At 43.4% G+C, this 17,706-nt stretch overlaps 1 protein-coding gene across 1 annotated transcript; it reads left to right on the top strand.

Annotated features, from left to right (window-relative positions):
* The first annotated feature begins 1,062 nt into the window (after window positions 1-1,062).
* Window positions 1,063-7,341, top strand: LOC102929119 (claudin-34-like). The gene is made up of 3 exons (XM_015990750.3): window positions 1,063-1,197; window positions 5,549-5,612; window positions 6,239-7,341. Exon 3 carries the CDS (start codon window positions 6,261-6,263, stop codon window positions 6,897-6,899), a length of 639 nt encoding a protein of 212 aa, XP_015846236.1. The 5' UTR covers window positions 1,063-1,197; window positions 5,549-5,612; window positions 6,239-6,260; the 3' UTR covers window positions 6,900-7,341.
* Window positions 7,342-17,706: the final 10,365 nt, after the last annotated feature.

Genomic DNA, 17,706 nt, shown 5'->3' on the forward strand with positions numbered 1-17,706 from the left:
CGGGGCTTGGGGAACCTGGAGAGAAGCCCTCCAGCAACAGTTACTACCGATTTTACATTCTCAACTTAGTCAACTGTGAGAGGCACTGAAACTGTATTGTGTAACAACACTAAGATTTCAGCAGAGCATAGTCCAAATTATTGACTTGACTCAGGAGTTTGCAAGTCTAGCCACTGGTACAAGCTGCACTCGGTGTGCCATGTGCCTCTTGTCTCATCCCTGTGATTAGGCAGGTCCCAAGCAGGTAAAATATAGCACAAGCTCAATCATAAAGATGAATTTTGTAGCTTTGTACATGTCACACTAGGATCTACAGTGGTTTACTAAAGGACTTTTTTCAATGTGTTTGAGGAGGTTTTCCCTTTCACCACAGCTATAATCTCATTGGCTGGTCCACACACCTGTTTCTTTATGCACATCTCTGGTGAGTTTTGTTTTGTTTCGTTTTTTGTTTTTTGTTTTGGTTTTTTTTTTTTTTTTTTTTTTTTTTTTGGACAGGGTTTGTCTGTGTTAACTGCCCTGGCTATCTTTGAACTCACTCTGTAGCCCAGGCTGACCTGGAACTCACAGAGATCCACCTGCCTCTCACTCTGTAGCCCAGCCTGACCTGGAACTCACAGAGATCCACCTGCCTCTGCCTCCCGAGTGCAGGGATTAAAGGCATGAGTTACCATGCCGGGCCCCTTCTGATGAATTAACTAGGACCTTTCTTAGTGTGTTGATGCCACCTCTGATACCATCTGTCTCTATCTATACAAGGCAATAACTCTTCTAAAATATCACTATCTGTAATGACAGGGTTAGAAAGTAGGTCTCAAAGTGAGGAACATCAGACTGTGAATTAGCAGAGTGGGTCTTGACCCCGAGCAGGGAGGCACACTGGTAGACACACCCCATCCCACAAAGGCTACATGAAAAAGTACTTGACAAAAGAAAACCGAAAGCCTTGCATGGTTAGCACTGCACTCTTACATTAATGGTGGAAACCAGAAAGATGAGGTCATTAAGAGAATCTGATGACACAATAAAGGTCTCCGAAGTCCGAAGCCTCCAGCAGTGTGCCAAGAGCTCTTGGGTGAGTGTGAAGCCAGCCACGAGCCTGGAAGGACACGTGAGGGGAGCTGTGTTCTCGTTGGCCCAGCTGGCACACCTCTGCCACGTTGCTGATCACCAATTCACTTGAATATAGTACTGCAGGTTAGAAGAGGCTCTATCCATCTTTGATGTATACTCTGAGTAACATAATAGGGTTAAATATTCATATCCGAACTCACTACTCACTATTTTAGTTGTAGAGTTCTGTGGTTCACAGTGTGGAAAGGACACCACTGTCCATCTCCACCAACTGAAATGTTGTCCTCATTAAAGGTTATCTCTCCCTTCTCATTGCCCTGGCCCCTAGCCGCCACCACGGTGCTATCTACATCCAGAGCTGACTGCCCCGGGGACCCCCTTACTGGAATCACAGAGCATTTAACCTTCTCTGATAGGATTATAATTTGGATATGATCTGTCCAGGCAAAAAGCTCATGTGTCCCATGGTCCCTAGCAAGTAGTGTTTTAGCAGAAGGTTCTGGACACTTAAGAGTTGGGTCATAGCTGAAGCAAGTAGATACCAGGGAGGGTGCCTTTGAAGGCTTTACTTCATCCTGGTCCGCCTCTTTTTATTTCTTGTCATCATGAGGTGAGTAGCCTCTGTTTCCTGGTCTCTTACCACAGTGATTTCCTGCCTAACCATACACTTGATTCGACACAGCCAAGGACTACAGACTCCTGAAACCAAGCCAAACGTACTAATTCATCCATTTAGTTTGTTCTCTCGGGTATTTGGTCACACAGAGACTTGGAGCTGCGACATTTCAACTTAATATTTATTTTTCAAAATTACCATGGTGGGAAAGGTACAAGTTCGCAGCTTGGTGATTAGATCAGCCTCATGGCTGGTTTCTCTGCCCCAGTATCCTGTCCCCTAGATTCTCTGCCCTAAAATCAGGATACCTGTGCAACTTGGACATCTTTATCACTTGGGATAGGCTTCTTTCTGGAAAGAGTTTGTTAAATACGTTAAAACCTCCCTGAATTTCATGATTTTTGTGATATTGTTTTTGATACCCTGTTCTAAGCAGCCCTCCTGGTTCTTCTGGTCTCAAGTGTCATCCATGGCCTCCTACTACTCCACTGTGATTGCCTGCATTCTCTCACTATTCTTTCCCATCTGACTGGACCCAAGGTCCTTAGAATATTTGATTACTTTGAAGTTTGGAGCAAGGAGACCAGGCCTGGAATGCACAGCCTGTTTGTTGAATCTGTGCTGATGTCAGTTGAGCACAATATTACCTTTCTAACAGGTAAAAGGAAACCAGTTCAAGTCCACTCTGAGCTATGTAGTAAGTTTGAAACCAGCATTGTTGTCTTGGTTAGGGTTACTATTGCTGTGACAAAACACCATGATCAAAAAGCAAGTTGGCTATTTGTCCCTGTGCTTTTTTTCCAATCATGGTCTCAATATCTCTTGCTCATATAATCCTTCCTCTCTCTCGCCGATTGGACTCCTGTAGCTCCACCTGGGGCTTGGCCATGGATCTCTGCATCTGTTTCCACCAGTCACTGGATGAGAGTTCTATAATGACAGTTAGGATACTTGGCCATCTGATCACCAGAGTAGGTCAGTTTGGGCTTTCTCTCGACCATTGCCAGTAGTCTATTGTGAAGGTATCTTTGTGGATTTCTGGGGACCTCTCGAGCACTTTGCCTCTTCCTATTCCCATGGTGTCTTTTATCATGGTGTTTCTTTCCTTGTTCTCCCTCTCTGTTCTTCATCCAGCTGGGATCTTCTGCTCCCCTAAGTTCTCTTTTCCCCCTGCCCCTTGCCCTTCATTACCCACCCCCGCCCCATGTCCAGTTTGCTCATGTAGATCTCATCCATTTCTCTGTCGTTGGGCAAACCCAGTGTCTTTCTTAGGGTCCTCTTTACTAGGTAGCCTCCCTGGAGTTGTGAGTAGCAGTCTAGTTATCCTTTGCTTTACATCTAGTATCCACCTATGAGTGAGTACATACCATGTTTGTCTTTCTGAGTCTGGGTTACCTCACTCAGGATGATTTTTTTCTATATTCCTTCCATTTGCCTGCAAACCTCATGATGTCATTGTTTTTCTCTGCTGAGTAGTACTCCATTGTGTATATGTACCACATTTTCTTTATCCATTCTTCAGTTGAAGGGCATCTAGGTTGTTTCCAGGTTCTGGCTATTACAAACAATGCTGCTATGAACATAGCTGAGCAAGTGTCCTTGTGGTATGATTGAGCATTCCTTGGGTATATGCCCAAGAGTGGTATAGCTGGGTCTTGAGGGAGATTGATTCCCAATTTTCTAAGAAAGCACCATATTGATTTCCAAAGTGGCTGTACAAGTTTGCATTCCCACCAACAGTGTAAGAGTGTTCCCCTTGCTCCACATCCTCTCCAGCATAAGCTGTCTTCAGTGATTTTGATCTTAGCCACTCTGATGGGTGTAAGGTGATATCTAGTGGAAACACATGAACTATGAACCAACAGTTGAGGAGCCCCTATGGAACTGGATCAGGCCCTCTGGATAAGTGAGACAGTCAATTAGTTTGAACTATTTAGGAGGTCCCCAGGAAGTAGGACCAGGAGCTGTCCTTAGTGCATGAGCTGGATTTTTGGAACCTAGGGCCTATGCTGGGACACTTTGCTTAGCCTAGGTGAAGGGAGGAGGGGACTGGACCTGCCTCAACTGAATCTACCAGGCTGAGCTGAATCCCCAGGGGAGTCCTTGCGTTGGAGGAGGTGGGAATGGGGGTTGGATTGGGAGGAGGGCGTGGGGGGTGGGAGGAGGTAGGACAGGGTAATCTGTGGCTGATATGTAAAATTAAAGTAATTATAAAATTTAAAAAAAATATCCAAGAAAAACAAAAATAAAAACATTCTGGCAAGGTTGTAAAGCAAAAAAAAAAATGCAAGTTGGGAGGAAAGGGTTTATTCAGCTTACACTTCAGCATTGCTGTTCATCACTGAAGAAAGTCAGGACAGGAACTCAAACAGGGCAGGAACCTGGAGTCAGGAGTTGATGCAGAGGCCATGGAGGGTTGTTGTTTACTGGCTTGCTTCACATGATTTCCAAAGTCTGCCTTCTTATAGGACCCAGAACCAGCAGCCCAGGGATGGCACCACCCACAATGGGCTGGGCCCTCCGCCACTGACCACTAATTAAGAAAATGCCTTACAGCCAGCTCTTATGGAGGCATTTTCTCAACTGAGGTTCCTCCTCTCTGATGACTCTAGCTTGTGTCAAGTTGACATAAAATCGGCCAGCACAATGGTTTATATAATTAGGTCATATGTTGAATCAGACAAACAACAGCAAAGACAATTTCCTGAACCACATAGAATAATCTAGACCCAGCCTGGGTACCTTTCAAGACTCTATCTCAAAATAAAAATTTAAAACAGGTTGGGAATATGATTTAGTGGTAGAGGGCTGGCCTCGTTTGCATAATTCCCTAGCTTCAATCTTCAATAACGATTGATTTAGAATCCCAGTTAATGAGAATGATGTTTATTGATATGTTGCTGTGAGACTTGCTCTAGCCATTACAAGAAATTTACAGAAACAGCCTTCAACATTCCCTCCCTCATGCCCCATATGGTATTTCTTTTTCTTTTTTTCTTGAACTCCACAAAACACATTTGAGGGTAAGGGGTACAGATCAGTGATAGAGCATTTGCCTAGCAGGCACAAATCATTAAGTTCTACTAGCATTTTAGTCATAAATTTGAAAGGGATGAGGTCACATGGAAGGGTTTGGAGAGAGAAGAAGGAGAAGTATAAATTATGTAAATATAGTATTCATATATGATAGTCTTAAAAATATTTTTAAAATTTTAAATAAAAAAGATGAGGGCTGGAAAGATGGCTCAGCTGTAAGAGCACTGGCTGCTCTTCCAAAGGATCCAGGTTCAATTCCCATCACCAGCATGGCACCGTACTACTGTCTGGAACTCCAGTTCCAGGGGATCCAATATGCTCACATAGACATACGTACAGGCAAAAAAAAAAATCAATGCATATTAAATCAAGAAATCTTTAAAAAAGGAAGCAACAACAAACAAAAGCAATAATTAAAAAAAAAAAAAACTCACACGGGCCAGGTATGGTGGCACAATCAGGAGTTTGAGGCATGCAAACTGCCTTCCTTGAGTGTGAAACCAACCTGGGGCAAATGGTAAGTGTGAGATAATGCTAGTCAGTCCACCATACTAGTCAGACCCTCTCCCCCTCAAAACAAAAGCACCAGGCAAACAGCAACAAAAATGTCATAGATTTTGAACCTAAAAGAGTGTGTGTGTGTGTGTGTATGTGTGTGTGTGTGTGTGTGTGTGTGTGTGTTGGGGGGGCAGGTTCACCAGTAATCATAGCATTCAGATACATCTTATTTTGTATCTTCCCAACAGGTTTCATGATAGACAAAATAAATAAATAATTATAATCATACTATAGTATGTACTTACTATTTTCTCTCCATTTTAGATTATTACCTTGGTTCTCAATGGTCCTCTGTTTGACATGTGATAAGTGAAGAAGTTTGCTTCAGGTAATATACAGCAGAGAACTATATATATTTTCCAGAATCACGTAATCATCTATTATGTTTAAAATTATTAATTTACTTACTATTCATTTGTTTATTCATTTATTGATAGGTACATTGGTTTTGTAGAGACAGGAGCCCATTATGTAGCCCTGCTGCCCATGAACAGCACCACTATAACAAGTAGTGCTTTGATCAGCATCATTATGGGTAAATATTTGTGGTCAAATGTCATTGTGTGTCTGGACACACAGAAGTGGAACTCTGAATGCCAAGCGTAATGGCGCATGCCTTTAATCCCAGCATTCAACGGGCAGAGGCAGATGGATCTCTGTGATCTCGAGACCAGCTTGGCCTATAAAGCTAGTTCTGGGACAGCCAGAACTACACAGAGAAACCCTGTCTTGAAAAAAAAAAAAAGAAGAAGTGGAACTGTCAGAGGGGGTGTGCACTGTCAAGCTGTCAGTAAACATGGCCCTTCTCTGGGTTTGCTCAGCCCAAACTCATAATAGCACATCCTCACTTTCTCAAACATAACTGATTCTTCCCTCCTAGTAGCAGCCCCCCAAGAAACACTGTCCTAGGCCTAAGGAAGGTCCACCCTTATGCTGTGCTGTATTTCTTTGTAGTTGTCCCGTGTTCGCTGTCACCATGTTGTTGCTCAGCAGAAGTGCCAACTGCCAAGTTGGAGGATTTGCTTTGGCCTCCATAGCATGGATCCTTTGCAGCATCTCCACAAGCCTCCCACAGTGGCGAGTCTGGTATTTGAATGAAACCGTGTTCTCTGAGCCTACCATAGCCTTTGTAGGAATATGGAGAGTCTGCATTTACCACCAAAACTTCAAGCCTGGCAATGCCAGAGGGTGTCATGAATACACCTACCATGACGACTTTGTTCCTTTGGATATTCGTATCATTCAACACTTGTTACTGGGCGCCAACATTCTCGGGTTAATTGGGACAGTGGCCACCATTTTTGCTCTTCGAAATGTGTACACAGGGAACATACAGAAGAATGTCGCCTACAATCCATTCGTCATTTCAGCCATTCTCAACATCATTGTCAGTATCTTTGTCCTCCTTGCTGTCATATGCAATTACTTCTCTGTCATTCACAAAGCAGCAATTGCCTTCCCACAATCTTTCCGTATGCCTTTACAGCCACCTAATCAGAGAATTGGAATTGCTAATGTAGTGGCAAGTCTAGCTGCCCTCATGTTTTTAGGCAGTGGCATTATTTTTCTTTCATACATCTCTCTTGTGGAAAACCAAGTGTATCCTGAGGTTTGAAAATACTTTTACAGCTTACATCACCTTCCGATTTCCAGGGATTATAGCAAGGATTCTTTAATGTTTGTTTGTTTGTTTTTTGTTTGTATATCCCAACCACAGTTTCCCCTCCCTCTTCTCCTCCCAGTCTCTCCCTGCACCTCTCCTCTTCCCCCTCCCACCTCTCCTCCCAGTCTCTCCCACCCAACCTCCTGTCTTGCCCCTCCCATCCACTCCTCTTCCTCAGTTTCTCTTCAGAAAAGGACAGGCCTCCCATGGATATCAACCAGCCATGTTATATCAAGTTATAGCAAGTATTCTTACGACATTTACATAAATTTTCCAAGGACCCAAAGACTCCATGACAGAAAATGGCCAAGTTAGCCTTCTATTTTTCTGTCTTGTTTCATTATTTCATTGGTTGGATTATGGGCTTTTGCTAAATAAAATAATGTTCACTCAATGATTTTGTGAGATCTGAGTTTTGACTGTTGTTGGCAAAGGTAAATAATAAATAAACACACTATATATAAAAATGAATGTTAGAGTTCATTATTCTCTCACATCACCCTCTGAATCCAAGGGAAAACCAAAAGCAGGCCTGTGTCCCTGTCATGTTAATATTGCCTTTGTGATGTTTTCCAAATCTCACCTATATGTTACAAGACTCAGCAACTATCAGTTTACAGATTTCCTCCTTTCTTCAGCCCATTTAAGCCATGTTTATTTTTTTCCAAAGTGTTTTAAATTCTGTGTATCACATCCTTTCATTCCCATATATTACAATATTATTCTCTAAAAATGGGCATTCCTTGCCTGAGCATATCATATCTTTAAAGGCTTAACATTATCCTTTGTTATCAAGCCCCAAACTTCAATCTTGGATTGTTTGGTAGCATATTCCTGGCAATGTATAGTCTATCTATGCACTCGACACTTTTGTTCTCCAATGCTTTTATTATGCAGAGGTAGTGCAGGGCTCAGTCAGCAGTGGCTTCTTTCCTCATGGTAACCATGATGCTGCTCACCTCTTTATCTTGGTGGGGATAATCCCCTCCCTCTCTTCAAGGGCCTGTTTTTCCTTGGAGACCTAGACTAGCTCCACAGTGCATCATTCACACAGTAGTATGCCTAATAGCTTTGTGAGCACGCTCTCCACATAAAGTGCTTGGTGAAACACCTCTGCTTGCAAATACACTTTACCTTGCTCAACATTCTTGGCAACCTGTGGGTCTTGTTACAAGGAGGATGGATAGAGGGCAGCTCCAAGCCCTGCCTGCAGCAGGAGAAGTTGCAATACGCATTTTGAAAGTGTTAAGGTCCTCCTCTACAACATTGTCTCTATCATATCATTCCTTTCCTTTATTCCTTCCTTACCCTCCTTTTGATTTTGTTTGTTTGGAGACTGGATCTTACTATGCCACACAGAGTGGCCTTAAACCTGTGAAGGATGGATCAAATATGAAGCAAATTTGCATTTATTAAAAGCAGAAAGAAAGTGCTCCATGAGAGAGAAGGGAGAGTGCACCCAATAGGATTACGTGGGGTTCTAAAGGGAGTGTCAATTACTTTTTTCTGTTTTTTTTTGTTTTTTTTTTTAACAATGAGCATATAGTAGTGGTTCACAACCTCCGGGTTGTGACCTCTTTGGCAAACCTCTACCTCCAGAAAATATTTACACTATGATTCATACAGTAACAAAATTATAGTTATGAAGTAGCAGCGGAATAATTTTATGGCTGGGCATCACCACACCAAAAGGAATTGTATTAAAGTGTCACAGCATTAGGAAGGTTGAGAACCACTGGTGTATAGGGAGTTGGGTGGCTCTCAATTTACACCTCTAAAGGCTGCTAAGAAACTGCCCCCATTTTCTAACGTTGCCCAAAGAGTGTAATTTGCAGCAAGGTCAAAAGATAAAGTTTTTTTCCCACTAAACAAAGGTGTAAGGTGGATTTATGAGGGACATCATTTAGGTCTATAACAGCAGAGTGTTATAAACATAAGGTTATACATCATTTTAGCTCTAAGTAAGCACAGCTGAATTACTGTCCTGACATACTCTATTAAGGTATCTCTGAGTATTCGTCATCTGACCCTAAGTGAGCACAATGTCACCACAATTCCATATCATTCTATCTTGCCTCCATTTGAGATGTGACCTTTTACATATAATAATATGTAGATAATATGACTTAGCGTATTTGTGCATTATTGACACAAGAACACAGCTCTCACTTTGAAAGGTATAAGAGATAGTTTATTCTGGAACCAAATATGAGTGACCATAGCTTGAAAATATGGATTCAAATACTATGATCCCAAAGTTTTTATCACTACACAACAAAAGAAAGTAATAGATCATGGCACTTTTTTGAAACAAAACAAAACATGACTGAGAATATCAAGTAGCTGATTTAAAGCAAAATTTAAAAAAACCTCTACTATAGGCCTCCTATATTATTTTAGCCTTTGGGTTGGTAAAAGCTAGTAGTCTCTTTGTACATTCCAAAGAATAATATTAGATCAAACAGAGGTGAGTGATGAATAGCTATTAAGGGAGCTGGACATTGCCCAAAATGATCTGGCTCCGGACATCTAACATCCTAACTCTCCACAATCATGGAAATAAGTTCTAACAAGTCAATCAAGTTTTTAGTCTTTAATGGTTATTTTTTCTATCTCTAGTCTTCACTTTATCATATTAGTGTCTCAACACGGTAGTTTTTTAATACTTTGTGCCCAGATTAGTTGGCATTCTCCAGAAAAAGACTATGGTGGTTTGAATGAGAACTATCCTCTATAGGCTCATGTATTTGAACAAAGAGTCGACAGATGTAGCCTTGTTTAGGGAGGTTGTGAAACATCTAGCAGGTAGAGCCTTGCTGGAAGAAGTACATCATTGAGGGCAGGCTTCGACAGTTTACAGCCTTGTCCTATTTCTGCTCCCTCCCTCTGTTTCCTGTGTGTGTGTGTGTGTGTGTGTGTGTGTGTGTGTGTGTATAAAAATGTGATCAGCGCGAGCTTCCTGTTCTCCCTGCTTGCTGCCCTGCCTTCTCTACCATTATGGACTCTCCCTTTGGAATCATAAGCCCAAATAAATTCTTCTATAAGTTGTTTGTGGTCATGGTATTTTATCACAGCAACAGAGACATAACTAATGATGAAGATGGTACCACAGGTGGGTTGTTTCTTTGAAGAACCTAACCATGTTGTTTTTGGAGAAATGTGAAAGACTTTAGAACGTTGGATTTGAAAAACAGTTAAATGTTGTAAGCAGAGCTTAACAAGCTATTCTAGTAGGATTCTGAAAGATAGTAGTGTTGAGAATAATGTGATAATGGAGGCCCACCTTCTGAAGTTTCACAGGGGAGCAAAAACTGTACTAGCAACTGGGATAGAAGTTATTTACGTGATATTTTGGCAAACAGTATGGCCAAATTCTTCCAGTATCCGAAGAACTTGCCTTGGGTTAAATTAAAAGGTAGTGAACTTATTTGGCAGAGGAAATTTCATATAACATGAGGTCCATGGCATGGTTACTATTGATTATTCTTGGCAGAGCTACAACAAAAAAGCAATAAATGGAGCAAAAAATGTACAGTGTAGAGAAGAAAAGAACACTAAGGTGCTTAATGTTATGACAAAGTCATGTGCCAAATAAGTTGTGATTTTGCAGACTGGGTTATTAAAGGGGCTCTAGGATATCTGCCCAAGGGGGGCACTGTGACCAACCCTATAGCCCAAGGATCTCTGGGACTGATCACATCTATACAAGGGGATTTAGTACTTTTCTCATCTGCCCAACAGTCTTTAGGAACTTCCACATATACAGAAGGGCTCAAGCACCTTCCCCATCTGCTTAAAGGGCTCTCGAAACTCCCACATATATTCAAAGGGCTCCATGACTTTTTTCATATGCTCAAATGCCTGTGGAACCTTCCCTATCTGTCCAATAGGTCACCTGTGATCATCCAACTCTGCATAAATGTGCTTCAGATCAATCACCTCTCGTGAAGGGGGCTAAGACATTCACCCTCTACTCAAGAGGGAGTTAACTATTTTATTTCTATCAAAAAGAACATGAAACATGCTCCCTATGACAAAAGTAGCTTCAGAACTTTGACATGAGATCAAGAGGGCTTCAAATCTGCCTGTTCTGCCAAAGGGGGGAGCTTATATCTTTCCTTCTTACAAAAAAGAACTGAAGACCCTACCACTACTTCCCAAGGAAGTCATATACTTTTCACGTCTGCCCAAGGGTCCCTGAAACATTCCATATCTGCCTAAGGAACTCTGAAACCTGCTACATCTGCTCAAGGGGCTCCAGGACCATTCACATCTGCACAACAGGGCTTCAGACATATCTCTTCTCATGCATATGTCTTCAGACATTTCTCCTCTCCCCAAGTGGGCCCCAGGCATTCTATTTTAATATCCAAAGGAGATTGAAACATGACTCCTTTGTACAAGAGGGCTTCAAACCTTCCGTTTGCTTCTGCCAAATGAGGCATGAGGATAAGGCCTAAGATCTACCACTACTCAAGGGAGCCTTACACCTGCCACATCTGTCCAAAGAGGTCTTAGTCGCTCATCCCTCTTCTACCAAATGGTGCTTGAGACGTTCTCATTCTGCCCAAGGAGCTTCAAACATTCCATTTAGCAAAAGAGGGTCTTGGGACTTCCCATTCTGCCCAAGAGAGTGGCCGGCAATCTCTTATTAACAATGAGGACCTCGGAGTATTGTAGTTCTAACAAACTAGGCCTCAGGCATGCTCTTTGTGACCAAAGGATCACATTCAGAAATTTCTCCTCTGATCAAGCTTGGAGCAGACCTTCAACTTCTGCCCAAGGGGGCCTCAGACCATTCTCTTCTGCCTAAGAGGGCCTAAGATCTTCCCACTCTGTCCAGTGGGGACTTGCAAGGGTCCTATTCAAGAGAGAGAGTCTGTGACCTATTCTCTCTTATGAAGGGAGCTTCAGATCTTCTCCTTCTACCCCAAAGTCCTCAGACATTTTTCCATTGTTACCAAAGGGACCTCAAACATGCTCCATCTGACCAAGGAAGGCTTTAGGTCTTCCACTTACGGACAATGGAGAATCGAGACCTATGTCTACCCAAGGGGGCCTCAGACCTTCCTCAATAAACCAAAGAGGCCTCATACCTATCCTTTCAGAACTGGCGGAATTCAGATCTTTGACTTCCGCCAACAAGGCATTAGACATGCCACCAAGGATCATGAACCAAGAAATCTAACCAGTCTGAGCAAGGGAGCCTGTGACCCACTCCTTCTACTTAGTAGGGTCTCAGACCTGACACAACTAACCAAAGGAGCCTCATACACTCCACCTGTATGCAAGAGGGCCTAAGAACCTCCCCTTCAGGCCAAGATGGCTTCAAATATGCCCCCTCTAACCAAGTGGGCCTCAGAATAGTCTACTCTCCTCAAGCAAACCTCATTCTCTCTCTGAATGGGAAGACCTCAAAACTCTTTCCAAGAAGACTTTAGAGTTTCTCTCAGCACGAGGGCTCCAGAACCCCTACTTCTGCACAAGAGAACTTGAGACCTAGCTCCTCTTACCAAGGGACTCTGAAAGTGTTGGGGGTACCACTTATGCAAAGAGGTCTTTAGACCTACTCTATTAACTAAGGGAACCTTAGACCTTTCCCATCTGCCAAAAGCAGCCTTATATCTACTCCCTCTAACTAAGAGAACCTAACACCTTCATGTTTTGCCTAAGGGAAACCTATGAACTCTCTCCTTTAACCAAGCAGACTTCAGATATTCCCTTTCTGCACAAGGGGCACCTGAGACATGGCCCTCTGATGATGTGGGCTACTGACCTGGCCCTGTGACCAAAGGGACCTCAGACCTTCAGTCTCTGCTCAAGGGTGCCTCCGACATCCCCCACATGACCAAGAAGGCTTAAGACTTTTCTGGCCATGAGAGTCTCATATCTACTCCTTCAACTAAGAGGGCCTTAAATTTTCCACTCTCAACTAGGTGGCCAGGAAAATACACCTGTACCGAAAGGGACCTCACAGACCTCTGGATTGAGGTCCCATGGCAGAAGAGTAAAAAGCCTAGCATGGGACCTATGCCATCTACATTCAAATTGGTCATGGGAAATGGAGAGGCCACGTCCTTCATGACAACACCCATACAGCTGATTATAAGCTTAAGGGGAACACGGAACAAAGGACTGCCATTGAGCTTGTTATAAGAATGTTCAAATTGCCACTAGTCCTTTAATGGAGTTCCCCAAGGTTTGGAAACTGGTGAGGGAGTGCCTGCCTTTTCTACATTGTGCAATTCACCCTGGGACATTCACCCTCTTTAAAGGTCTTGGACCTTCCTGCTCTGTCCTACTCTGCCTAACACTTTCCCCTTTTGAAAGATGTAGCCTAAGACCTTCCTCCTACTGATGAAGGGGATCTCCCACCTAATAGTTCTAATAGACAATGGAGCCGTGACAGTCTGTTTCTGAACAGGCCCCGGATTTACAATGAAGAGTCTGGAACCCTAGTTATCTGCCTTCAAGCCAGGTGAGAAATGGAATTGCCTACCCACATCTGGACAGATAAACAAAGTAGAGGAGGCAATCTAGCCAGGGACAGCCATATAACCTGCTCAAAGAATGCTGAGACTGGCGAATGGTCTCCTCTAGATGGATATTCTAAACTGTGAAGAGACAGAACCTGCTGAATCAGTGCTGGGAACGTCTTCCACTGTACAGGTACATTCCATTTCCCTTCCATCCACGGCTATATGGGACGCTCCCCTTCTGCCCATGGGGGTTCAGACCTTTACCTTTGACCAATTGAGCTGCAGAATTTTCCACTCTCACAAGAGGATCTTGGTGCTTCCTCTATTCCCAAGGGCCCTTACTCCTTCCCACTTAATTGAAGGGAATGTCAGACCTCGCTCCTAAACCAAATTCTACCTCAGATCTTACTTATTTGTCCAGGGGGTCTTAAACATTTTTTTTTGTGTGTAAAGAGGCCTCACACCTTATCAAGTGGGCCTCAGACCAGGGGGAATTTAAACCATTCCCTCTGCACAAGAGGACAGAGGTGGGGGCTATGATCAATCCACTTTGACTAAGAGGACTTCAGACAGTCCATTTTTGCTCAAGGAGGACTGGAACATGCCATTCTGGTAAAGGGCCCCTGTGAACAATGGGGTCTCAGACCTACCCCTCTGATGATGGAGGCTTTAAAACTCACACCCGTTCCATTCTAACAAAGATGGCCTCAGAGCATCCCTGTCTTTGCAAGGTAGCTAGGCAAATGCTCTTGAGTCCTCAGACCTGGCCATCTGCCTTCATGGTGGTTATTAGAAATGAAATGTTCCCATCTTTCATTCATAGACCCAAACAACTGAACATTCTTCTGGAAACATCACAGGGACAAGCACTCATTCTGTTGTTCCCTGGTCGAAAGATTCCATGAAATCTATGGGTATCTGGAACTGGGAATTGCCGGAAGCCAATGTGCTAATGCTGGGCCCTTTTCTCTACTATATAAGGTCACCTAGTCTGCCAATTCAGCTGGGGACTTTGCCCCTCTGGCCAAGGAAATTCAGAATGTCCCCCTTTCCCGAGTTCTCAGAACTTGTCTTTGACAAGGTTGTGTCCAAGCCAACCGCTTCTTAAGAGATACACATTCCCCATCTGATAAAGGTGCCACCAGAACTACCCCTAGATCAGAGTTGGCTTCATTCCTTCCTCTCTAACAAGGTGAACTCAAGACACTTCCTCTCCCAAGGGGGTATAAAAACTGCTTTCTTTGACCAAGGGCAACTTTTTCTTATGCCCCCAAGGTAATATGTGTCCCTCTGATTCCATGGGCTTCAGACCACTCCCTCATATGCAGGGGGGCCCAAGACCTACCCTTGAACTAAAAAGGTCTTAAATCTTCCCCTCATGACCGAGGTAGTCAGCATTTATGACAAAAACAACTTCAGACTATTTTGGCCAAAGATATGGCCATTCTGTACTGTGATAAAGAACTGGAACATGGGAGGAGGTCCCTAGCCAAGAGGTACTATCCAGTGTTCCTCCACTGCACGAGATATCCTGGATATTCACCTTTAACCCAACAGGATCTGGGACCTTTCTGCTCTACCCTACTGTCTGACACTTTCCACTGGGGCACCAGACCTTTCCTTTCTGCTCAAGGGTGCTTCATACCTACTCATCTGATCCAAATGTCTCAGATCTTTACCTTAATTCAAGTGAGCTTCAGATATCCCTCTAACCATGGTCGGGGGAGCTTAGAGCTCCCTCCTTCTATGATGGCCTTACACTAAGAGGTTGTGGGGCCTAGGTGGCTGATTGAGATGTTGGGCTTGTGGTTTTAAGCTTGTGCCACTTACTGATCTATGGATACATAAGCATGCCATCTCATACTCTTGCCACCACAGATGGGCCAAGACCACCACAACCTCTCTACCACAATGAACTGTGCCTTCTCAAACCAAGTGCCAAAATAAATCTTTCCTCTCTAAAGTTTTTTGTCAGGTATCAGAGATACCAAGATGAAACAAACAAAAAGAAAAACACAGTCACTATGTTCTCTAATATCAAAATAGAGCAATTTATTCAAGACACTGAATATGATCTGTTGATTCTCTCTTGAAACAAATGAGCTACAACACACAAGGTGATTCTTTTTTTTTTCTTCTTGAAGAGCGTGAGGGGTGAGTGGGAGTGGGGGATAGAGGACAGAAAGGGAGGGGGAGTTTTGATGGTGCTTAACAGAATGTGGAAAATGCTGAAAGAGGACCATGTCTGGCTGTACGTCTGACACAGACAATAAAAACTGCACAAGCCAGAATTCAAAACTTCAGTGAGCTGCGGAACAGACATTTATGCATTTGACAAGAAACAGAATGGAAAGGTAGAACGAAAGGTTTGAAAAGGGAAAAGCAACAAGGAACAAAGCAGATCCTTACATGTGACAAAGTGCACTTCACTTGGCTCCATGATCTATTTCTTAGAACAAAAAGTCAAGTCCTATGGTGTTGAATGGGGTCAGAGAGTTGAACCTTGTTATGTCCATCTGGCCCTTCGGTCCTCTACAGGCCACATCCTGGATGTGCTGGGAATGGCGTGTGGTTACTCCACACTCCAGGGAAAACACCTGCAAAGGCTGCTATGTCACTACACTGCTTTCAAGATTGAATTTGGTCACAAAACTTTAACCATTCCTCACAATGTTTTAGGAGTTAATAAACAATGTTAGGTAACAGCATTACACACGGGCCACCCCTTGACCACAAAGATGATGCACCTGCCCTGGGATAGCAGGGCAAATGATGGCATCCAAATGCTGGCCGCTTCAGAAACAGCTGTAGATTCAACTATTTATGGGGATGGACTTGAGGGGTGTGGGCTGCATTCTTCTGCTTGGTCCCCTTGTGGCCAGCACTAAATTCCTGTCCATGTTTGGCTGTAAGGCCAGCGAAGTGAATGATCTTTAGGTTTCTTCTTGTGTAGGTTGAACCCTTTTGTCCTAGTCTCACAGCCATTTACTCCAAAATAATAACTCGTATGTGTCTTAGATTCATCTGGGGGGTGTGCCCTGGACACCCAGATTGTCTGATGAACCCCTATGTGCCATTTACCCAATCACCATCGTATAGCAACGTGGAACTGTCGACTGAAAGCCACGCCCTTACAATAGGCTGACTTAACAGCTGATCTTCTACAGAGATGAACAGAATTGTATTTCGGGAACAAAGATGGGATTTAGCTGGACTTCCAAAATTATATTCTAAAGCTAAAGCAGTCTCAGGGCAGGAAACATCATGCCACTTATGCAGAGACACCTGCTATAATCAAATTCTCCACAGAACTCGGGCTTTCTTTGCTAACTGTTTAGATGCCAGAGTCCAAACACACAGCTCAACTCAATAACACAACACTTGGATTTGGAGGGCTCACATAATGTACATGTCAAAATGGAGGCAGATACACAATTCCTGGTCTTGGTCTTACTATTTGTCTGTTGTGTAGGAAGTACCTCACCTCCCTGCTGCTTGATTTCTGGCTCCGTATCTGGATACTTTCCTCTAAGTAACACTTATCTCAGCTGTAGACTGGACCCTGCATACTGCCACTTGCAGCCCCACTGACTTGGCCCAGCCCCCTTCTGGTCTGTCTCCCTTTACTAATTAAAAAACCAAGTCAGTGTCAAGTTATGACAAGAAGCAAACAAAGGTCACCTGAATCAATGATGGCAAACTTTACCAGGCACACAACGCCTTATTTAGTTTTTTTAAAAAATTGTAAAAGAAAAAAATTTCTTTCTTTTCCTCATTTTCTTTAAAGCTTTGTCCTAATCTTCTGTAAGAGAATTTGTAAAGTGGGCAGAAATGATTTATGGCATTCTACCTGGGTCATAATTCATTTTTGGGATTCCAAGTCTCCCTTGGTACTCATTGTCTTCACGAGACTGAGTGACACTGAGGCCTTTGGGTCGGTTTTGCAAGATTCACCAAGCATGCTCTTGATAAAGTGCCCATCTGTAGCTACACTGCTGTGAGAAAGAAGTAGCTGGCAGGTGCCATGGAGCCACACTGGTGGTCAGGGTGGCTTCTTCACTGTGTTCCTATTCGCTGCTGAAGTAAATGTGCATCAAACAGTTCGGCATTCTGCTTGGTGCCAAACCAGTGGGCTCTTCCCCACCAGCTGCCAAAATAATCCCCTTGTTCTTCCATAGGACGCTTCCCAATCCACGGTTTTCCTAACTGCCTTTCGTGAAGCTGAAGGGAAAGGGGTAATTAGACACCTCAGACTCTGCCAGTGTCTTCTTAGTCTCTTA

Source organism: Peromyscus maniculatus, chromosome X (genome assembly GCF_049852395.1).
Source record: "Peromyscus maniculatus bairdii isolate BWxNUB_F1_BW_parent chromosome X, HU_Pman_BW_mat_3.1, whole genome shotgun sequence".
Classification (NCBI taxonomy): Eukaryota; Metazoa; Chordata; class Mammalia; order Rodentia; family Cricetidae; genus Peromyscus; species Peromyscus maniculatus.

Coding starts and splice junctions, on each gene's coding strand:
- LOC102929119 (XM_015990750.3), top strand. CDS start 6,261: ATGTTGTTGCTCAGCAGAAGTGCCAACTGCCAAGTTGGAGGATTTGCT.